The sequence below is a fragment of the Xenopus laevis genome, chromosome 7L (genome assembly GCF_017654675.1).
Source record: "Xenopus laevis strain J_2021 chromosome 7L, Xenopus_laevis_v10.1, whole genome shotgun sequence".
Taxonomy (NCBI): Eukaryota; Metazoa; Chordata; class Amphibia; order Anura; family Pipidae; genus Xenopus; species Xenopus laevis.
In genome coordinates this window covers 16,069,383-16,089,054 of record NC_054383.1, presented here as the reverse complement: position 1 = coordinate 16,089,054, position 19,672 = coordinate 16,069,383, and the positions used below count along the sequence as shown (strand labels likewise).

Genomic DNA, 19,672 nt, shown 5'->3' with positions numbered 1-19,672 from the left:
TATTGGTGGGTGGAGAGGGTGAGACCGCACAAGGGCCTGCAACCTATTGGGGCCCTCCAGAGACACAAAGTGACATTAGAGGGGCAGAATATCAGTGCTGTTTTCATGTCCAGAGGAGACGGATGTTCATCCAGAAGGAGAGGGGACACTAGTTATTTAATCAGCATAAGAAAAAAATATCCCAAAGTTACAGCTAGAGGTGCAACATTTATATAGTTACCCAGTATATTTTAAGGGAAAGTTCACCAGGAGCTCCACCCCAAAGTAAAGTTAAAATACATTTAAGATGAAAAGAATCCATATAGCAGAGAACAGGGGGTCTCAATACTGGGAATATATTAGGTAAAACACACTTTATTTATTCCAAATTTAAAATACACATACATATTAAAAAAAAACTGGACATAACAGCAATATATTAGATGCAGCATCAATCCATTTGTTTCACTAAAGGTAAAGATAATAACACATTTAATTGAGTACCCGGGTATTGTTAGGGATTCAAAAAACAGATTCCCATAAAATAATGCTAGTAGGTGATAAGTGTTGTTCAATCAGAAATGTATGCCCAATGGCCCAGTTGCCTTCTGGCATGAGCAAAAATAAATCATTTCACAAAATTAAGAGCCTACAATGAAGGCACAATCCTTTAGTGAGGCAACTAATGCTACACCTAATATATTGCTGTTATGTCCAGTTTTTTAATATGTATGTGTATTTTAAATTTAGAATAAATAAAGTGTGTTTTACCTAATATATTCCCAGTAGTGAGACCCCTGTCTAGGTAATTCTCTGCTATATGGATTCTTTTCTTCTTAAATGACACTGGTTATGTCACTGCAACCAGACCTGGATGTAAAGGCTCTTAGAATGAATGCCAAGCATCTCCCTTAGTGCTCTTGAATTTACATTCTGGGTTTCAGTAAATTACCCTATTCTTGCCGACATTACTCTGCCTTAGTGAACTATCATTTTGCCCAGGAGTGCTAAAACCCTTGGGCAACAAAACTTCACAAATCACCCAGTGTGCCGTTGCCCTTCATGCGAATACAAATATCTAAAAAAAAAAAGGGTTACTGTGCCTTTATTGGCATAGGAACTGAAGCTAAAAGACACTGTCATTATCTCCAAATATCATTGCTTGTTGGCGGCACCCAACTGGCAATTTCTCTCTCATTGCATGAAGGGTAACATGCACAAACAAAGCCCTCATTTACATTAAAAAAGCATTAAAACAACTGGAAAATCCTGGCAGTGACTGGGAGCCTGCAGCCAATTATCAGATTAATTTCATTAAAGGATACGGCTTTTAACATAAGATTATGGGGCTCTTCTAAAAGAAATGTTCTACTGGTGTCACATTGTGTCTGTAATGAGTTTACAAATGCCTCCGAGCGCTATTAACCAACTTGCTAAGATCTAAATCTAGCCACTAAGGGGGGGGGGGGATGGTTAATATTATAGGGTAAACTATAGAGGACACGTGTGCTTTATATCATTCACTTTCAACTAGACTTTATTTATTTAGCACCAATATTTATTTCCTTAGCTGTAATCAAACCTAGAACCTAGGAGTTATTGTGCTGCCTCAAAATTCAGAATTCGTATCTTCTTCTGAACTTTGCAGGGGTGGAATAGTGGAGGGTAGAGGGACCTGGTCTCAGTTTTAGCTGGGATGCTGGGGAAGGGCTACCCCTGTCCTATTACTGTCTGGTTCAATACTGTCTGTCTGGGTTTCAGAACACTGAATAAAAATGGCCCAGTCCCTGATCTGCTCAATCCCTACCCCCTCAACATCAACACCTGCCAGGCCCGGACTGGCAATCTGTGGGTTCTGGCAAATGCCAGAGGGGCTGCTGTAAGGTCCCATAGAAAGTCAGTATTTAGTGGGCTGGTGGAAGACTATTTGGGCCTCTGTGTACTTGGAATGCCAGGGCCTATTTTGACTCCCAGTCCAGACCTGCACCTTGACATCACCACTTCCCTTGTGACATCATCATGCAATCCCCTCTCAACATCACTGTTCCACAATATGACATTATCACCTCCAATCAGTGAGGTTTGTGGCTGATTTGGGGAGTGTTTTGGGGTTATGGGGCCTGGCAGCTTAGACATGCATTTTACAGTATCTTAAATTGGTGGCCCCATTCTAGTTATTTGGTTGAATCCATCCTATTGGGGGACCAGGCAGGCAGAAGGCACATAACCTGGGTTCCATTGGAGAAGGGACCTACTAGCTAAGTAATATGTGGCCCCAAGATTTGTGATGGCAGCTACAACTGCCTCTTTGGTGATAACAGCTTATGACCACTATCATTGAACGTCTGCTGAAATTGTATTGTTATCTGTCAGAGGAAATAGGCCGAAGCATTTGCGATGCTGGGAAGAGATGCCATCGATTTGATAGCGCATATGATTTAACATCCAAGCGAATGCTCAGGCTTTAGTGATTTCTAATTGAGTCACAGGGAGATGCCCGGCAGCAATTCTCACAGACCCACTAAACAGCCGAGGGCTGAATCTGTGCGGTAACGGCATCCAAACGTGGGCAATTACTGTTTCACTGCAAAAAACTGTGATATTTTAACTCTTTGTTGTAATGGACATTTATGTTATTACTTTGGTGCTGTTCTATATAAGACGATAGTGCCACTCGGTATTGCAAATATAGCCTGGTACTTCCTAGAGAGACTAACTTTGCCCACCATCGTTTTATTAGAGCCTGTGGATAAGAGGTCACGTTTCTTGTCTGAGCATTCTGCAACATGGCAGGACAGCATTTTACTAAGTGAAAGTGAAAGAATATCGGACGAAACCCAGTGCAGATCATAATATCTTCAAATTGTTGAAGGGACATCTCCCATTGACATGTACATGACCTCAGTAGGTTTGAGATGGCAGATTTTTTGGATTCAGACTTTTTGCAGCTTCAGGGTATAATCATTTTTGCCTCTAAAAATTTGAGCTTTTGCCCAAAAAACCTTAGTAAATAACTCCCTAAGTGTCTGAGCAATTTCATCAAGAACCTGCCTGTGTGTTTTTGGAGCATGGGAGGAAATTGTAGTACAAATATTGGATCTGTTATCCTGAAACCCTTTATCCAGGAAGCTCCGAATTATGGGAAGACTGTCTCCCATGGACTCCATTATAATGAAATAATTCAAATTTTTTTTAAAAAAAGACATTTTCTTTTTCCCTATAGTAATACAAACAGTAACTTGTACTTGATCCCAACTAAGATATAATAAATACTTATTGGAAGGAAAACCAGCCTATTGGGTTTATTTAATGTTTACATGATTTTCTAGTAAGATCCAAATTATAGAAAGATCCCATATCTGCAAAATCCCACGTTCCAAGCATTCTGGATAACAGGTTCGATACTTGTACCCTAGTGACTAGTGACGGGTTCATATCCATGCTTTGCTGGCAGGTTCTTGTGTCTCCATAGAGAATTGCTGGCCATGTTTCAGCTAATGAAGTAAACTATACTATATAGTATAACGCTGGTTAATCACAGACATTATTAGGCCAATCACATCCTGACTTTTGATATGTTTAATAATGAGGGTTGCGCTTCTGCTGCTGGAATACTAAAGAGCATTTATAAGCGACCCAGAGGTTTTATATGCAAAGTTAATGGAAACTAATTAGTAAATTACTCCCTGCAGTTTTATAAATATACTATTATCTTATACCTCCCAACATTTTGGAAGTAAAAAGAGGGACAAAAATTTTTTCTCGCACGTAGCGCAGCAAATTTTTTTGACCATGCCCCTTTCTGTGGCCACACCCCCTAACTATCATGTTCGTTTTACAAAATTTAGCAGGTTATGAAAGTTTGAAAAAATTTCTCATTATCTCAACTGTTTTTTTTGTGTCTCAAAATTATTACAAAGTATCTTATTTGCACCTAGTTGTTCTGGGCTCTCTGCTAAAAGCCAATTGAGTTAGAAACATTGTTTCTTTTTCTGGCTGTTCAGTGCAGAGGAAAGAGGGACTTTCCAGTACAAATGAGGGACTGCAGGTTGAGCTGTCAAAAGAGGGACTGTCCCTCCAAAAAAGGGACAGTTGGGAGGTATGTTATCTTTACTACAGCTTTTGTGCTTCTGTCTCCATTAACATCACCGTGTCTTCTTGGGCGTCCAGGTTACCGTTAAACATTCCTCCCAAAATACTGTGCATCTGTAAGGAGAAACTACCATCACACGTCTGTTTTGCAGACCAGTATATGCTACCTACTGATTGGTTGCTATGGGTTACTACACAAGTAGCAACCATAAGATGCACCAAACCAGAGTCGGACTGGGGGGCCCTGGGCTCACCGGGACTGCTGTCCAGGGCCCCCCTCCGGACCCCCTGGCCCCACTATAGTGGTGGCGCGGTTGTCCCAACGGATCGGCTCTCATGCGCAGCCAGAGCCGTGCCAGTGTGCATGCGCAGCTGGAGCCGCACAACACGCTTTTTTTTTTTTTAGGAAGGCCCAGGAGATTGGCAGAAGGGTCTGGCCCGGCGGGGGCCCATCAGGGCCGGGGCCCACCAGGTTTTTTCCTGGTCTCCCGTCGACATGGCACCAAACCCCAGGATTCGGTTCGGTATTCGCCCAGTATTCGGCCATTTTCAGAAGGATTCGGCAGAATCCTTGTGCCTGGCCGAACCGAATCCTTAAAATCATGTGACTTTTTGTCACAAAACAAGGAAGTGCGTGGCTCCCTTTTTCCCTCCCCCTCACTGATTTGCATATGCAAATTAGGGTTTGGATTTGGTTCGGTATTCGGCCGAATCTTTCACAAAGGATTCAGGGGTTCAGCCAAATCCAAAACAGTGTATTCGGTGCATCCCTAATAAGAATATTTCTTACGTTCATATGGTGAATGGCTCCTTACCCAGGGGTGGAAATATTTACTAGTTATTCCTTCTTTGCAAGTGCAATAGGAGATATGTATCTTTTTTTTTTCCTTTGTCGATGATGCAGATTGTGCAGGAGGTGGAACAGTTGAATAAGTGCGGCATTTTCAGGCAGCAACATAAAACATCATAGCAGCAAGAAGAAAATATAACACATACAGTACCTGCCGGGGCATGTAAGGCTGAATGAACAAAGGCAATGCAAACATACAGTATATGTGAAAACAAGGGCAGAAAGGAATAAGAAACAATAGAGGAACATGTTGTAATAGGCACAATAAGGACAACTGCAACATTAAATGGATAATTATTTACTAAAGAGACTTTAAGCTGCTATTTGCCTTCAGGACAGCCCTTTTTGTATCTGTATATATTTCTTAAAGAAGTGGTTCAAGTTACATTTTAGTATGTTTTAGAATGGCTAATTCTAAGCTTACTAAGGGTAGGGACACACTGGGCGATTTGGGGAGATTTAGTCGCCTGGCGACTAATCGCCGCGACTTTCCACGACCAATCTTCCCCGAATGCCTCCCCTCACTCTGCGCCTGGCTAAAATGAAAAATCGCCTGCGCTAATCACACGCGGCGATTCGTTTTCCGAAGTCGCCCGAAGTTTCCTCGTGAGGCAACTTCGGGCGATTTCAGAAAACGAATCGCCGCGTGTGATTAGCGCAGGCGATTTTTCATTTTAGCCAGGCGCAGAGCGAGGGGAGGCATTCGGGGAGAAAAGTCGCGGCGATTAGTCGCCAGGCGACTAAATCTCCCCAAATCGCCCAGTGTGTCCCTACCCTAAACTTTCCAATTGGTCTTCATTATTTATTTTTTTGCAGTTTTTTAATTATTTGTCATTTTCTTTTGACTCTTTAAAATGGGGGTCACTGACCTCATCTAAAAAACAAAACAAATGCTCTGTAAGGCTACACGTTTATAGTTACTAGGGATCCACCGAATCCACTATTTTGGATTCGGCTGAACCCCCGAATACTGAACCGAATCAGAATCCTAATTTGCATATACAAATTAGGGGTGGAAAGGGGAAAACATGTTTTAATTCCTTGTTTTCATGATTTCCTTCCCCACCTCTAATTTGCATTTACAAATTGGATTCGGTTCGGCCGGGCAGAAGGATTCGGCCGAATCCGAATCCTGGCCAAATCCCCAACTGAATCTTGGATTTGGTGCATCCCTAATAGTTACTGCTACTTTTTATTACTCATCTTTCTATTTGGGCCCCTTTCTATTTATATTCCAGCCCCTTATTCAAATCAGTTCATGGTTGCTAGGGTAATTTGGTCCCAAGTTATCAGGTTGCTAAGATTGCAAACTGGAGAGCAGCTGAAAAAAATGCAGATTATCTCAAAATATCACTCTCTACATCATACTAAAAGTTGAATTGAAGGTGAATAACCCCTTTAAAGACTTACTGGACATTATACTTTTCAAGAGCACATAGGGGAGAATAGGAGGAAATCTAATCACATTCTACATTCTGGAGCTTTCTAGTAAGGTTCAATGTAGTTTAAACTTCCTGTTGATGTTCATGAAACAGCTCTTATATCTGCTTTCTCCTTATGTACAGAGGCATTCATTTCTTATGGACTTGCATGTTCTGGTGCCAGGTTTTTGCACCTGGGCCTGTGATATCCCCTAGTCAGACCATTGCTGAAAACTACTAGAGATGCATCGAATCCAGTGCCTGGCCGAACCGAATCCTAATCCAAAAAATCATTTGACTTTTCATCACACAAACAAGGAAGTCAAAATTTATATGCCAGGTGTGGTTCTCTTTCCCCTTGTTTCCCTGATTTCATATGCAACTTAGGGTTCTGATTCAGTTCGGTATTTGGCCGAATCTTTCACAAAGGATTTGGGAGTCGTCCGAATCATAAAATAGTGGATTTGGTGCATTCCTAATAGGGATGCACTGCATCCAGGATTCAGTTTGGGATTCAGCCAGGATTCTGCCTTATTTAGCAGGATTCGGATTCAGCCAAATCCTTGTGCCAGGACGAACCAAATCCATATCCTAATTTGCATATGTAAATTAAGGGCGGGTAGGGAAATCACGCGACTTTTCATCACGTCACTATTTTTTTCCACTTTTTTCTTTCCGGCCTCTAATTTGCAAATGCAAATTAGGATTCGGATTCAGTTCGGTATTCGGGCGAACATTTCACCAAGGATTTAGGGGTCGAATCCCAAATAGTGGATTCGGTGCATCCCTAACTCCTAATAACCAGGGTCGGACTGGCAATGCGGGACACCGGGCCTCATGGGCCCCCACTGGGCCAGACCCCCTCTCCCAATCTCCTAAAAAAAAAAGTGGTGCCGTGCAGCGCCGTCTGCACAGCTTTTTTTGCACATTCGCGTGGCACAGCTCCTTTTGCGCATGCGCAGCGTCGCAGTAGGGGGTCTGGAGGGGGGCCCTGGACAGGGGACCCTGATAATAAGTACCAAGCCCCTCACCCTGCTGCACAACTAAGCCAATGCCTCTCTCCACCTCCAGTGCCGGTCAAAAGAACTGGTGGTATTTAGATGGTTGGCCAGTCGAAAACTACACATGCTGCATAAGTGGAAAGAGAGGAAACATATTTCATGGCTGTCAGGGTTTCTTAGGAGAAACATGAATTCAGCCATAGACATGTTTACATTTGTCTCACCATTTGTATATAGCAGCCATGAATATGGACTTCTAATTTGTACATAAGAACCCAAAGAAGGAAAATAGTCAAAGGAGTGGTTCGGCTTTAAGTTAACTTTTAGTACATTATAAAATGGCTCATTCTAAGCAACTTTTCAATTAGCCTTCATTTTGTCTTTTTTATAGTTTTATAATTATTTTTCATCTTTCCCGCTTTGAAAGGGGGGTCACTGACCCCATCTAAAACAAAAACAAATGCTCTGTAAGGCTACAAATGTATTGTTATGGCTACTTTTTATTACTCATCTTTCTATTCAGGCCTCTCCTATTCATATTCCAGTATCTAATTCAAATCAGTGTGTGGTTGCTAGGGTGATTTGGACCCTAGCAACCAGAACGCTGGAATGGTAAACTGGAGAGCTGCCGAATAAAAAGCTAAATAACTCAAAAACTACAAATAAGAAAAAATGAAAACCAATTGCAAATTGTCTCAGAATGTCAATCTCGACATCATACTAAAAGATAAAAAATGGTTACTGGGGCTCATTTACTAAGCCAGGAGCTAATTAGCTGATAGCAACTACTCAGCAAATGGCTGCTGACTCCTCTGGGTAAAAAATATACAAAGCTTTAAAACCCATGCCTGTGGCTAAGTCAACAATGAGAGAGGAAATCACAACTAAAGCTTGGCAGTCGAGATGCTCATTCAGAAAGCAAATATGTACTTGAATGTATTAGGGATCTTTAGCTCTCACGTTAGTAAATCAGCCCCATTATCCACTTCAGCAGCCTGTTATTGTACTGAGGCCTCTGTCCTTGGTGCTGAACACTGGCAAAAAGCGAAAAGACACTTTCAGCTCTCCAGCTTTAGAGGAAATCCACTGATTTGAATGATCTGTAATATTATACCTTTTTGTGACAGTTTTGGACCTGAACAGTAAGTTTACATCGGTTCATTGGGTTTAGATCACCTTTGATTAATGAATCCGATGAACAGAACCAATAGAACATTTATCTGCTCCATTATAACTTCTCAAAGGGTTGGTTCACCTTTATGTTAACTTTTAGCATGTTATAGAAAGGCCAGTTCTAAGCAACTTTTCAATCGGACTTCATTATTTATTTGTTATAGTTTTTAATTATTTGCCTTCTTCTTCTGAATTTGCAAAATGCTCTGTAAGGCTACAAAAGTATTGTTATTGTTACTTTTTATTCCTCATCTTTCTATTCAGGCCTCTCCTATTCATAGTCCAGTCTCTTATTCAAATCAATGCATGGTTGTTAGGGTAAATTGGACCCTAGCAACCACACTGCTGAAATTGCAAACCGGGGAGCTGCTGAATAAAAAGCTAAATAACTCAAAACCACAAGTTATAAAAAAAGAAAACAAATTGCAGATTGTCTTACAATATCACTCTCTACATCATACTAAACAGTAACTCGAAGGTGAGAAATCCCTTTTAAAGGGGTGCTTCACCTTCATGTTAACTTTTAGTGTGTTATAGAATGGCCACTTCTAAGCAACTTTTCAATTGGTCTTCATTATAATTTGTTTATTGTTTTTAATATTTGCCTTCTTCTTCCAGCTCTTTGCAGCTTTCAATGGGGATCACTGACCCCATCTAAAAAAACAAAGGCTACACATTTATTGTTATTGCTACTTTTTATTACTCATCTTCCAGGCCTCTGCTATTCATATTCCAGTCTTTTATTCAAATCAATGCATGGTTGCTAGGGTAAATTGGACCCTAGTAACTAGACTGCTGAAATTGCAAACTGGGGAGCTGCTAAATAAAAAGCTAAATAACTCAAAAACCACAAAATAATAAAAAAAAAGGAAATAAATTGCAGATTGTCTTAGAATATCACTCTCTACATTGTACTAAACAGTTACAGTAAGGTGAATCATATGTGGCTATGCCAGTAAATAATGTAAAATTACAGATATACAGTGCACCCTGCTGTGCTAGAGATTGTATTTCTGGTTAAACTATCACTGGTGTTTGTGAAATTCCCATTTATTGTTGGTTCTGCTTGTGCCATTGGGAATTCTTCTTTGCTTTTTTTTTCTGAGATGTTTGCTTTGAATTTGTTTCCAGGATTATCCCAGAGAAAGAAATCAGGTCACACAATGTTGTCTCGGTGCAATCCAAACAGATGTAGTTTGCTAATCCTGTAGGGTTTTCTGTTGCTTTTCTGGCAAATGAGGTTTCTGTGATTCACCGTTTTCATCCTTTCAGACTGAATTATAATGGTGGCATAGTAGGTTGTATCCAAGCAAAAACGCACTTGATTTCGTCTTCTTGATTGTGCTGTTGCGAAGAAGAAATCTACCTATAACTTGACAATAACTGGGTGAAGGGTTGTTATTATCTTGGAAGTGGTAGTACAGATATAGGATCCATTATCCGGAAACCCATTATCCAGAAAGCTCCGAATTACGGAAGTGCTGTCTTCCATAGACTCCGTTATAATCAAATAATCCAGATTTGTAAAACTGATTTCCTTTTTCTCTGTGATAATAAAACAGTAGCTTGTACTTGATCCCAACTAAGATATAATTAATCCTTATTGGAAGCAAAACCAGCCTATTGGGTTTATTTAATATTCACATGATTTTCTAGTGGACTTAAGGTATGAAGTTCCAAATTACAGAAAGATAAACCCCAGGTCCTGAGCATTCTGGATAACAGGTCCCATACCTGTATAAGAAAATGTATAAAAATACCTGTGTGCTGGCTAGAGTGAAAATTTGGGCTGCGCCTGTAGAAACCCATTACCAACACCCCTAGTTACTAGATCATGCATCCCCTTGGGTTAATGCAGTGGGGTTATTACTCTATAAGAGAAGGGCTGTGGGAGGAGATAAGGGTGTTCATGACTTTCTTTGCATCTCATTTAGGCAGGTTATCCTGATTGAAGGACCCAAACTGTCTTTGGTATTACAGGTGTGGGATCTGTTATCCTTAAACCCATTATCCAGAAGGCTCCAAATTACGGGAAGGCCATCTCCCATAGAATCCATTTTAAATAATTCAAATTTTTTAAAAAACTTTTTCCCTGTAATAATAACACAGTACCTTCAATGTGATCCAAACTAAGATATAAATTACTTCTAATTGGAGGAAAACAGACCTATTGAATTTGATTCAATTTATTGATTTTTTAGTAGACTTTAAGGTATGGTGATGCAAATTATGGAAAGATCCCTTATCTGGAAAGTCCCAAGCCCTGAGCATTCTGGATAACAGGCCCATACCTGTACCTCAATATTAACATTCATGGTAGTGCCAAGACTTGCAGGTATAAATCTAGCAGTATTTGGGGGTGCTGTTAGTGATGGGCGAATTTATTCTATGTGCACTGTATATTATGAGTGGGTCCCTAAGCTCAGTAAGTGACAGCAGCACAGAGCATGTGCAGTGAATCAGCAGAAAAGAAGATGGGGAGCTACTGGGGCATCTTTGGAGACACAGATCTTTACTGCTAAAGGGCTGTGGTTGCCTTGGGCTGGTACAGAAGCCCAAAACATAATGTAAAACATTTCTATCTACTTCTTAAGTCAAGCTTTGCTTCTCCTTTAAAAGATATCTACGTCTAGGTGATGGAGAAAATTCTACCTACATCGTCTGTCTTCCAATTGGTGCTGGAGAATTCCTACTCTCACTGCCACTCTCTTGATTGCCTTTACTTTGATGGCTATGTCAGACACTGTATATCATGTACTTTTTCCCAAAATCCCTGTATCCACTTTCCAAAACCATTCTCGAACTTCCACGCATTTTTATTTACTCAAGTTTTGTGCGAATTAAGGCACTTCTGACAAACAGTGTCACTAATGCCCAATTTTAAGCAACTTTATCATTTATTTACTTTTTAGATTTTTTGAAGATTTGTATTCTTCTTCTGACCCCTTCCAGCTTTCAAATGGGGGGGTCACTGACCCTATCTAAAAAACAATTGCTCTGTATGGCTACAAATGTATTTTTATTTCTTCTTTTTCTTACTCATCTTTATAGTCAGGCCTCTCCTATTCATATTCCAGTCCCTTATTCAAATCAATGCATGGTTGCTATAATGATTTGGACCCTAGCAACCAGATTGCTGAAATTGCAAACTGGAGAGCTGCTGAATAAAAAACGAAATAACTCAAAAACTACAAATAATAAAAAAATGAAAACCAACTGCAAATTGTCTCAGAATATTACTGTTTACATCATACTGAAAGTTAACTCAAAGGTGCACAACCCCTTTAAGACATTACACAAATCTATTTATTATTGATCCTCAGAAAGGAAAAAACCCCAGAGAAAAATCCAATTTGATTGATAACCGTATGAACTTTCAGGTGCTAAAGGTGAGGCAATAAATACTTATGAACATCAATGAATAAAGACCATAAATGAGAAACCTGAGGAAACCCCTTGCAGACGGATTACATATAAATTAAGAATGTGAGACTTTATTAAAAGAACATGTTGCTTTGCCAACCCTTTAATCTCTTTCACCCTTCTGTACAAGAACAATGGAATCAGGTCACTCATTCTATCGACTTAGAATTCAAATGTCCCTTATAGACTTCTATATACTGACCTATGGGGCATTTTAATTTTTTAAGATGGAAACATAACAAAATTGTTCAGGCATTCCTCAAAGCTCAGGTAATTGTACCCATTTATTTATGTTGTTTTTCTTCTTCCCTGATTTACTTTATTTCAGTAAGTACCCTACTTTATCCAGCTGCTGAAACCCTAAATTAAACCATAGTTGCGGTGGTAGAGGTGCTTTTTGGAAATCCCTGATTTATTTATTTTTTCCCCTCAGTGGCTCCAGAATTTCAGAATTGTCTGGGCCCCAGCATTCCTGCATTTTCAAGGCATTCCTGCATTGTCTAAGCCCCACCTTTTCTGAAATGTCTGGGCCCCAAAATTCCTGCTTTTTCAAGGCATTCCTGCATTCTCTGGGCCCTAGCATTTTTGCATTTTCTTGGCCCCAGCATTCCTACATTGTCTGGGACCCAGCATTCCTGTCTTTTCAGTGCATTCCTGCATTGTCTGGGCCCCAGCATTCCTGCATTGTCTGGGCCCTAGCATTTCTGCATTGTCTTGGCCCCAGTATTCCTACATTGTTGGGCCCCAGCATTCCTACATTGTTGGGCCCCAGCATTCCTACATTGTTGGGCCCCAGCATTCCTACATTGTCTGGACCCCAGCATTCCTGCCTTTTCAGTGCATTCCTGTATTGTCTGGGCCCTAGCATTTCTGCATTGTCTGGGCCCCAGCATTCCTGCTTTTTCAGGGCATTTCTGTATTGTCTGGACTCCAGCATGTCTGCATTGTCTGGGCCCTAACATTCCTGCATTGTCTGGGCCTCAGCCGATTTGCATTTTCAGTGCATTCCTGCATTGTCTGGGCCCCAGCATTCCTGCTTTTTCAGGGCATTTTTGTATTGTCTGGACTCCAGCATTTCTGCATTGTCTGGGCCCTAGCACTCCTGCATTGTCTGGGCCTCTGCCTTTTTGCATTTTCAGTGCATTCCTGCATTGTCTGGGCCCCAGGATTCCGGCATTTTCAGGGCATTCCTGCTTTGTCTGGGACCCCGCATTACTGCATTGTCTGGCCTGATTTACTTAACTCTGTACTATTTCTTCATGGTATAATAGATTGTACATACATATCTCTTGGCAATGTATGAACTATTGGAATGTATGGGCAGCGTAACATTTGTCAGCTTGCAACAGAGCTCAGTGATGAAATTGCTTTCTAGCATGTAATTCTAAACCTACTGTTGATCTCATTAATCTCTGCCAATCTGACAGCAATCTGTGGGATTTAAAGGTAGTCATTAGAATGCACAGACATTCCCCTTGCAGAGTCATGAAAGCCACACTGCAAAAATGTATTTGACCATTATTATCCAAGATGTAGGTTGAAGGGGGTGAGCTCTGTAGAATATGCTAAATTGCCTGTAATCTCTCAGCTGTGCATCTCTCATTGGCATTCCGTCATCATTTCTTCCTCTTTCCTTCATTACTTACTTATTAACATACAAAACTGCTGTTACCCTACACATGTGATGCCCAGAATTAACACACTGGGAAGGCTCTACTGATGCTCCAATCACAATGAACAATTTAATTAAATGAAAGTAGTCACTTTGGTGAAAGAAGCCTCCATTTGGACAAATCCAATGATAAAATGGGTATTCAAACAAAATCTACAAACTACAAACCAGATCCAAAATTCTTTCCATGTCTGTATTCAAAGCAATTACTGGAAGGAAAAAATGACTCTGATGTCCTTGTCACATAAATTGTTCAATCATTTCTCTATCCAGCTAAAGAACACTTAAAGGGATACTGTCATGGGAAAAACATTTTTTTTCAAAATGAATCAGTTAATAGTGCTGCTCCAGCAGAATTCTGCACTGAAATCCATTTCTCAAAAGAGCAAACAGATTTTTTTATATTCAATTTTGAAATCTGACATGGGGCTAGACATATTGTCATTTTCCCAGCTGCCCCAAGTCATGTGCCATATTCAAAAATCCGCCATCTCAGACCTGCCGAGGTCCTGTATAAATCAATAAAAGAGGCACCTATCCCAGTTTCAAGTTATTGTCTGAGCTGGGAAAATCTGACCTTTTCAGGATTTTCAGGCAAAACCTCAAAAATTTTCACACGATTTTATCAAGTTTTTTTCAAAATCCGATTAAATTGAGTTATTTTATTAATAAATAAGATAGAATCAGCCATGGCAGTTTGGTTGAGCTTTTTTTTATCAATATTATGAGATAAATTCGGATTTTAGTAAATAACCCCCTATTTTTTCTGAGCCCATTTCTAATGTTCCTAATGTGCTCCTTGTCCTTGTTTTGAATTTCCTTATCATTCTCCCAAAAAGAGAGAAAAAAAGAGAGAGCAAAAAGATAAGAAGTTGGACATGGTACCATTTCTAACTAGGTTTAGCGGGGGTGGCTATAAAATTGTCAATACCCTTAAGAGACATCGACACATCCTCAGAATGGATGAGGATCTTAAGGACATAGTAGGAGAAAGACCTAACATAGTTTTTACTCGGTTCAAATCTCTTTGACAGGAATTGGCTCCAAGATCCCTAGAGTGAATTTCTTTTTGATAAATGGTTTTGAATTAACTATAGCAACACATCTCCTCTATTTCAGAGTCAATCTAATCTCCTCAAACTTCCTCCCCTGCCTTCCCACCAGCACTCGGAGCAATACTTTTTCGGGTGACTTCGGGTGACTTCGGAAAACGAATCCCATGACCTTGTTTATCTTTATAATGATTTGTTTATTTTCTAGGTGGAAGATACTGTTGTTCCCGCTGTGAGTCTCATCTTTAAAAAGACAATTAGTATATGTTGCAGAGTGTTTTATTAAAAAAAATGTCCTGCTTTTTTCTTTTAGAAAACCAGAAAAATGTAGAAAGACAATAAGAATTATTGTCGCTGCGTGAAACAGGGAGCAGATCTCTCTGATTGGGACTGCGCCCTCCTTGGCACTTCACCTCACGATGTCAAAGAAGGGTGCCAGCAGCAGAGCTAAGGGAGACAAAGCAGATGCCCTCGCCTCCTTAATAGCCGCCAATGAAGACCTAAGAGCAAAACTCACAGAAACCCAAATCGAACTCCAGCAGGAAAAGAGTAAGGTGTGTATCTTTATAAGCTGCTATTTTACAAATGGAACTCGGAGTTGGTTTGGGGCTGAAATTATCTTCTTTAACAACAACGGTCAAAACTTGTGTGTTGGGTCAAATAAGTCAATGAGTGTCATCTTGAGTTGGTGAACCATTAGATAATTATTTCCGTGAGGTTTCACCACATCTATTAGGAAAAGTCTATAGTGGGGTGGGACAAAGACCAGATTGTCTTAGAAAATGTAACAACACCCAATATACCAAAATAATTAGTTGTTATAGTCACTACTCTTACTGTTTCAGACGCTGTGTAAAAATAGGTGTAATTTTAAGTCTGTGCAATGAAAAATTCTTTTTATTCTATGGTTGATAGGTACAAATAAGGGGTCTATTATTTAGAATGATTGGGACCAGGGGTTTCCTGAGGGTGCAAGTGTAAGAGCACTTAGGGGTGCACTTTTCACACTACATGGGGCTTTGTAAATGACCCTGTGGAATCTACATATTTACTTGTATTAGTAACCAATAAAAGGACCCTCCAGAGCTGGTAAAATATCCATTAAAACTTCTACTTGAGAGCTAGGCCCCATTGCAGCTAGGAGTTTGCCAGTGCAAAATACTGCAGCGTCTTTTACTTGCTCTATCATTGAATTCTGGGCATTTTGTGCAACACTATGGTGGACACAACTAAGAGTGCATCAACCATTATGATGGATTACTTGGAACCATTGTTGATAAAAAAAAAAACATGATCCCATTATGCACATTTTGCTACATTTGTAAACAAGTCCTAATTTCACTAAGACTCATTATTAAGGAATGTGTTCGTTTTTCATGGCTCTTGTGTATTATATATCATTTCCCTCTTCACCAATAGTTGGGTAAACTCTTCCTTGTGAGTGTGTAGCTTTCCATCGGTGGCTTCTGACATTAGTGCTTCTTACCCAATAAATGGCTGCATTTAGAAATAATTGCTGAGGTCATTCTGTACCTTCTGTTGACATCTCACATCTGCTTATAGCATGAAACCTCAACTGTACTATCATTTATCAGCTATTTGCTATGCAAGCTGAGACTCCTAGTACTGCATGGCTGCCTCCAAAGCTTGGCTCTTAAATATATTGGACTCACTTATATTGGTCATTCCCAAAACCATTAGTAGGTCCCTAAAGAGCCACATGTGTGTGTGTGTGTGTGTGTGTGTATGTGTATATATATATATATATATATATATATATATATATATATAGATAGATATATATATATATATAGATATACACACACACATATATATATATATATATATATATATATATATATACACACATATATATATATATATACACATATACACACACATATATATATATATATATATATATATATATATATATATATATATACACATATATATTTTTATTTACCAATTTTACTATGCATGCACCAATAGCTCATAATGGAATAATGTTGACTTTATTGTAATCCCCATTTAACCTCTATATTTATCCAGATATGGGCTAATGTTTTCCGCTTGGTCCTAACAGGCAGGAAATATTAAACTGGCAGTTTTGCATTCACAAGCTGTGCGCTCATAGCTGCAATTAGAATGATAAAAGCCATTAACAGCGGTCCTAATTCCCTGGAGATACATTGCTTGGGGCTTTTAATAAAACCTTTTATACTTTTTCCCCTACGTTTCAGGGCAAAATATACAGTAAGCTTAGGGATAAAGCTTAGGGGCAAATCCTATTATCCACAGCTGGAATGTATTACAAGAATTGCTGTTGTACTAGCAGCTGGAAATATACATTTTCTTTCTTCCACTATACAATAAGAGACATGGATAAAAATCAATGTGCCACCAACTGTCAGTCGTTACTCTGCAAAGGGAACCTTACTTTTCTTTTGAACATAGGGGTGCCATGTCTCACTTCCCTGTTCTTAACAGGCAAACAATAAAGATGCCGTACACTGTTAAAAGACTATAGGCCAGAGGTCTATAGGATCTCTCTGCAAATGGACATCTTAAAAAGTTTGAGCAGGGCACACACAGAAATAACCTTACATTTTGGTATATCACAAAACAAGTGAATCTTTGGCTGATATGGCTACCCAAGTGGTGGGCCAAGATCTGATCAGGTATTTACTGGGAATGAAAATAGTTTAGTAGGACAATGACTTGGTCAGTATAGGCTAAGCCAACAGTGTGATGTCTGTAGGGCAGGGGTCCCCCACCTTTTTTTACCAGTGAGCAACATTCAGATGTAAAAAGAGTTGGGGATTAACACAAGTGTGAAAAAAGTTCCTGGGTGGTGCAAAATAAGTGCTGTGATTGGCCATGTGGTAGACTTATGTGGACTGACAGCCTACAGGAGGTTCTGCTTGGCAGTTTGCTTGGTTTTTAATCAACCAAAACTTACCTCCAAGCCTGGAATTCAAAAATAAGCACCTGCTTTGAGGCCACTGAGAGCAACATCCAAGGGGTTGGAGAGCTCCAGAGCCAATGGTTGTAGGGGATAGTTGAGACAAGGCTGTCAGAGCATATAATTAATTAGACTGTTTTATTGGAAGGGAATATGTGAATTTTGTTTGGGCTCATATCCATGAGGAAGCACAGGGTAGCACAATCCCTTTGATCAACACCAGTAAGGGCACATTCACTGTCAAACAGATGTGTTCACAAGAGGAACAATCACTATCACTGAAAAACAACCATGTAATCAAGAGATACCAAGAGATTAAATACAGCAACACAGATGTCCACACGGTGCGCTTCCTTTATCATGCGTGTAGGTTAGGGATGCACCAAATCCACTTTTTTGGATTCGGCCGAACCCCCGAATCCTTCATGAAAGATTTTGGCTGAATACCGAACCAAATCCGAACCCTAATTTGCATATGCAAGTTAGCGAGGGGGAGGGTAAAATAGTGCAGCTCAAAAAAAATTCTTACTTCCATGTTTTGTGACGAAAAGTCACATGATTTTAAGGATTAGGATTCAGTTCAGCCAGGCACAAGGATTCGGCCGAATCCTGATGAAAATGGGCGAATCCTGGCCGAATACCGAATCCTGGTTTCGGTGCATCCTTAGTGTAGGTTCCTACATTGGTTGCTACATTTCAGGAAAGGACAATCTTAATCTACATGAGAATTTTCCTGCTACTGAGGTCCCTCAGTCTAGAGCAATGACCCCCAAACCAGTGACTCATGAGCAACATGTTGCTCACCAATCCCTTGGATGTTGCTCCCAGTTGCCTCAAAGCTTATTTTTCAATTCCTGGCTTGGAGGCAAGGTTTGGTTTCTTTAAAACAAGGTGCACTGCCAAGCAGAGCCCTCTATAGGCTGCCAGTCCACATAGGGGTTACCAAATAGCCAATCACAGATCATATTTTGCACCACCTTGGAACGTTTTCATGTTTGCGTTGCTCCCCAACTCTTTTTACATCTGAATGTGGATCACTGGTAAAAAAAAGTTGGACTTGATGGACTTCTCATGGATGGTCTCATTCTACCTCCACAACAGAACTAACCCAGCTCTTGCCTGTAGTTGAAGCAAATGGCCATCTTCATACTCCTACACCATCTACTGACAAACGTTGTCATTGACTGATTTTCTTAGAGAGTCTGTGACACACACCAATCATTGTGGGTATCCAAAGGCACAACTCTTGCTCATGTGTCTTTTATTAGGACATCATATATGATAAAGCTAGATGTTTCCAAATATCCAGCATCAATGGTTGGCACTCTATTAAAAAAAGATTACATATGATCTTAAAGCCATCACACATTCATTTCATGAAATGAATATTAAAATTGTTCAGCAATTTTCGTTTCCTGTGGATATGATTTACCAAGCAGCAGGACAAATTTAATATTACCCTATTGGCGTCGCATTGGATGGTGTAATAAGCACTTTTTGATTGATAAAGTTGAGTCAAGGCTTTCACTTTCTAGGAAACGATCAAGACGATTGATAGCAGCCATTTAGTTGTGCTTTCAGCCTTCAGCTATAAAAACGTCAGACAAAGGCAGCTACAGATTAGTGTGCGGCAATCATGCGCCATTTAGGGCTTTTACCACGAATTTCAATGGATCCTGGAAAGCTTCAAGCTTTTGCCATTAACTTGTAGCATTAAGAGCATGGTATAATGAATAAAATTAAGTATGAACTAATTTACATTGCGGTTCTCAATGGTTTTTATTGGCTCTCATCTGTACTAGCTCTAAGTACAGGACTCCCTTTGCAGGTTGTTCCTATAGTTGCTCATTAGAATTGCAATTGCAGTTAAATAGCTGCCATCTTTAAAGGATTTCAGCAAGCTCCCTTGAAGCCTTCTAGGCTTACACATGAGTGATACAGTAACATTGAAAGATTTTACTATTCTGCACAAGTCTGGGAGTCTAAGAAGCACTAAGAAACATAGGGAAATACAATTAAAATTGCGGCATTGCACTAGGTAAGA

General features: G+C 39.9%; 1 protein-coding gene across 7 annotated transcripts in view; it reads left to right on the top strand.

The window, feature by feature from the left end:
* Positions 1 to 19,672, top strand: part of jakmip3.L (Janus kinase and microtubule interacting protein 3 L homeolog) — an 81,420-nt gene that overhangs the window by 22,811 nt on the left and 38,937 nt on the right. For all 7 annotated transcript variants that reach the window (XM_041568604.1, XM_018226668.2, XM_018226669.2 and 4 more), the window contains exon 2: positions 14,977 to 15,217. In XM_041568604.1, the coding sequence (XP_041424538.1) occupies positions 15,083 to 15,217 (135 nt within the window). In that variant the 5' untranslated portion in view covers positions 14,977 to 15,082. The remainder of the gene's footprint in view (positions 1 to 14,976; positions 15,218 to 19,672) is intronic.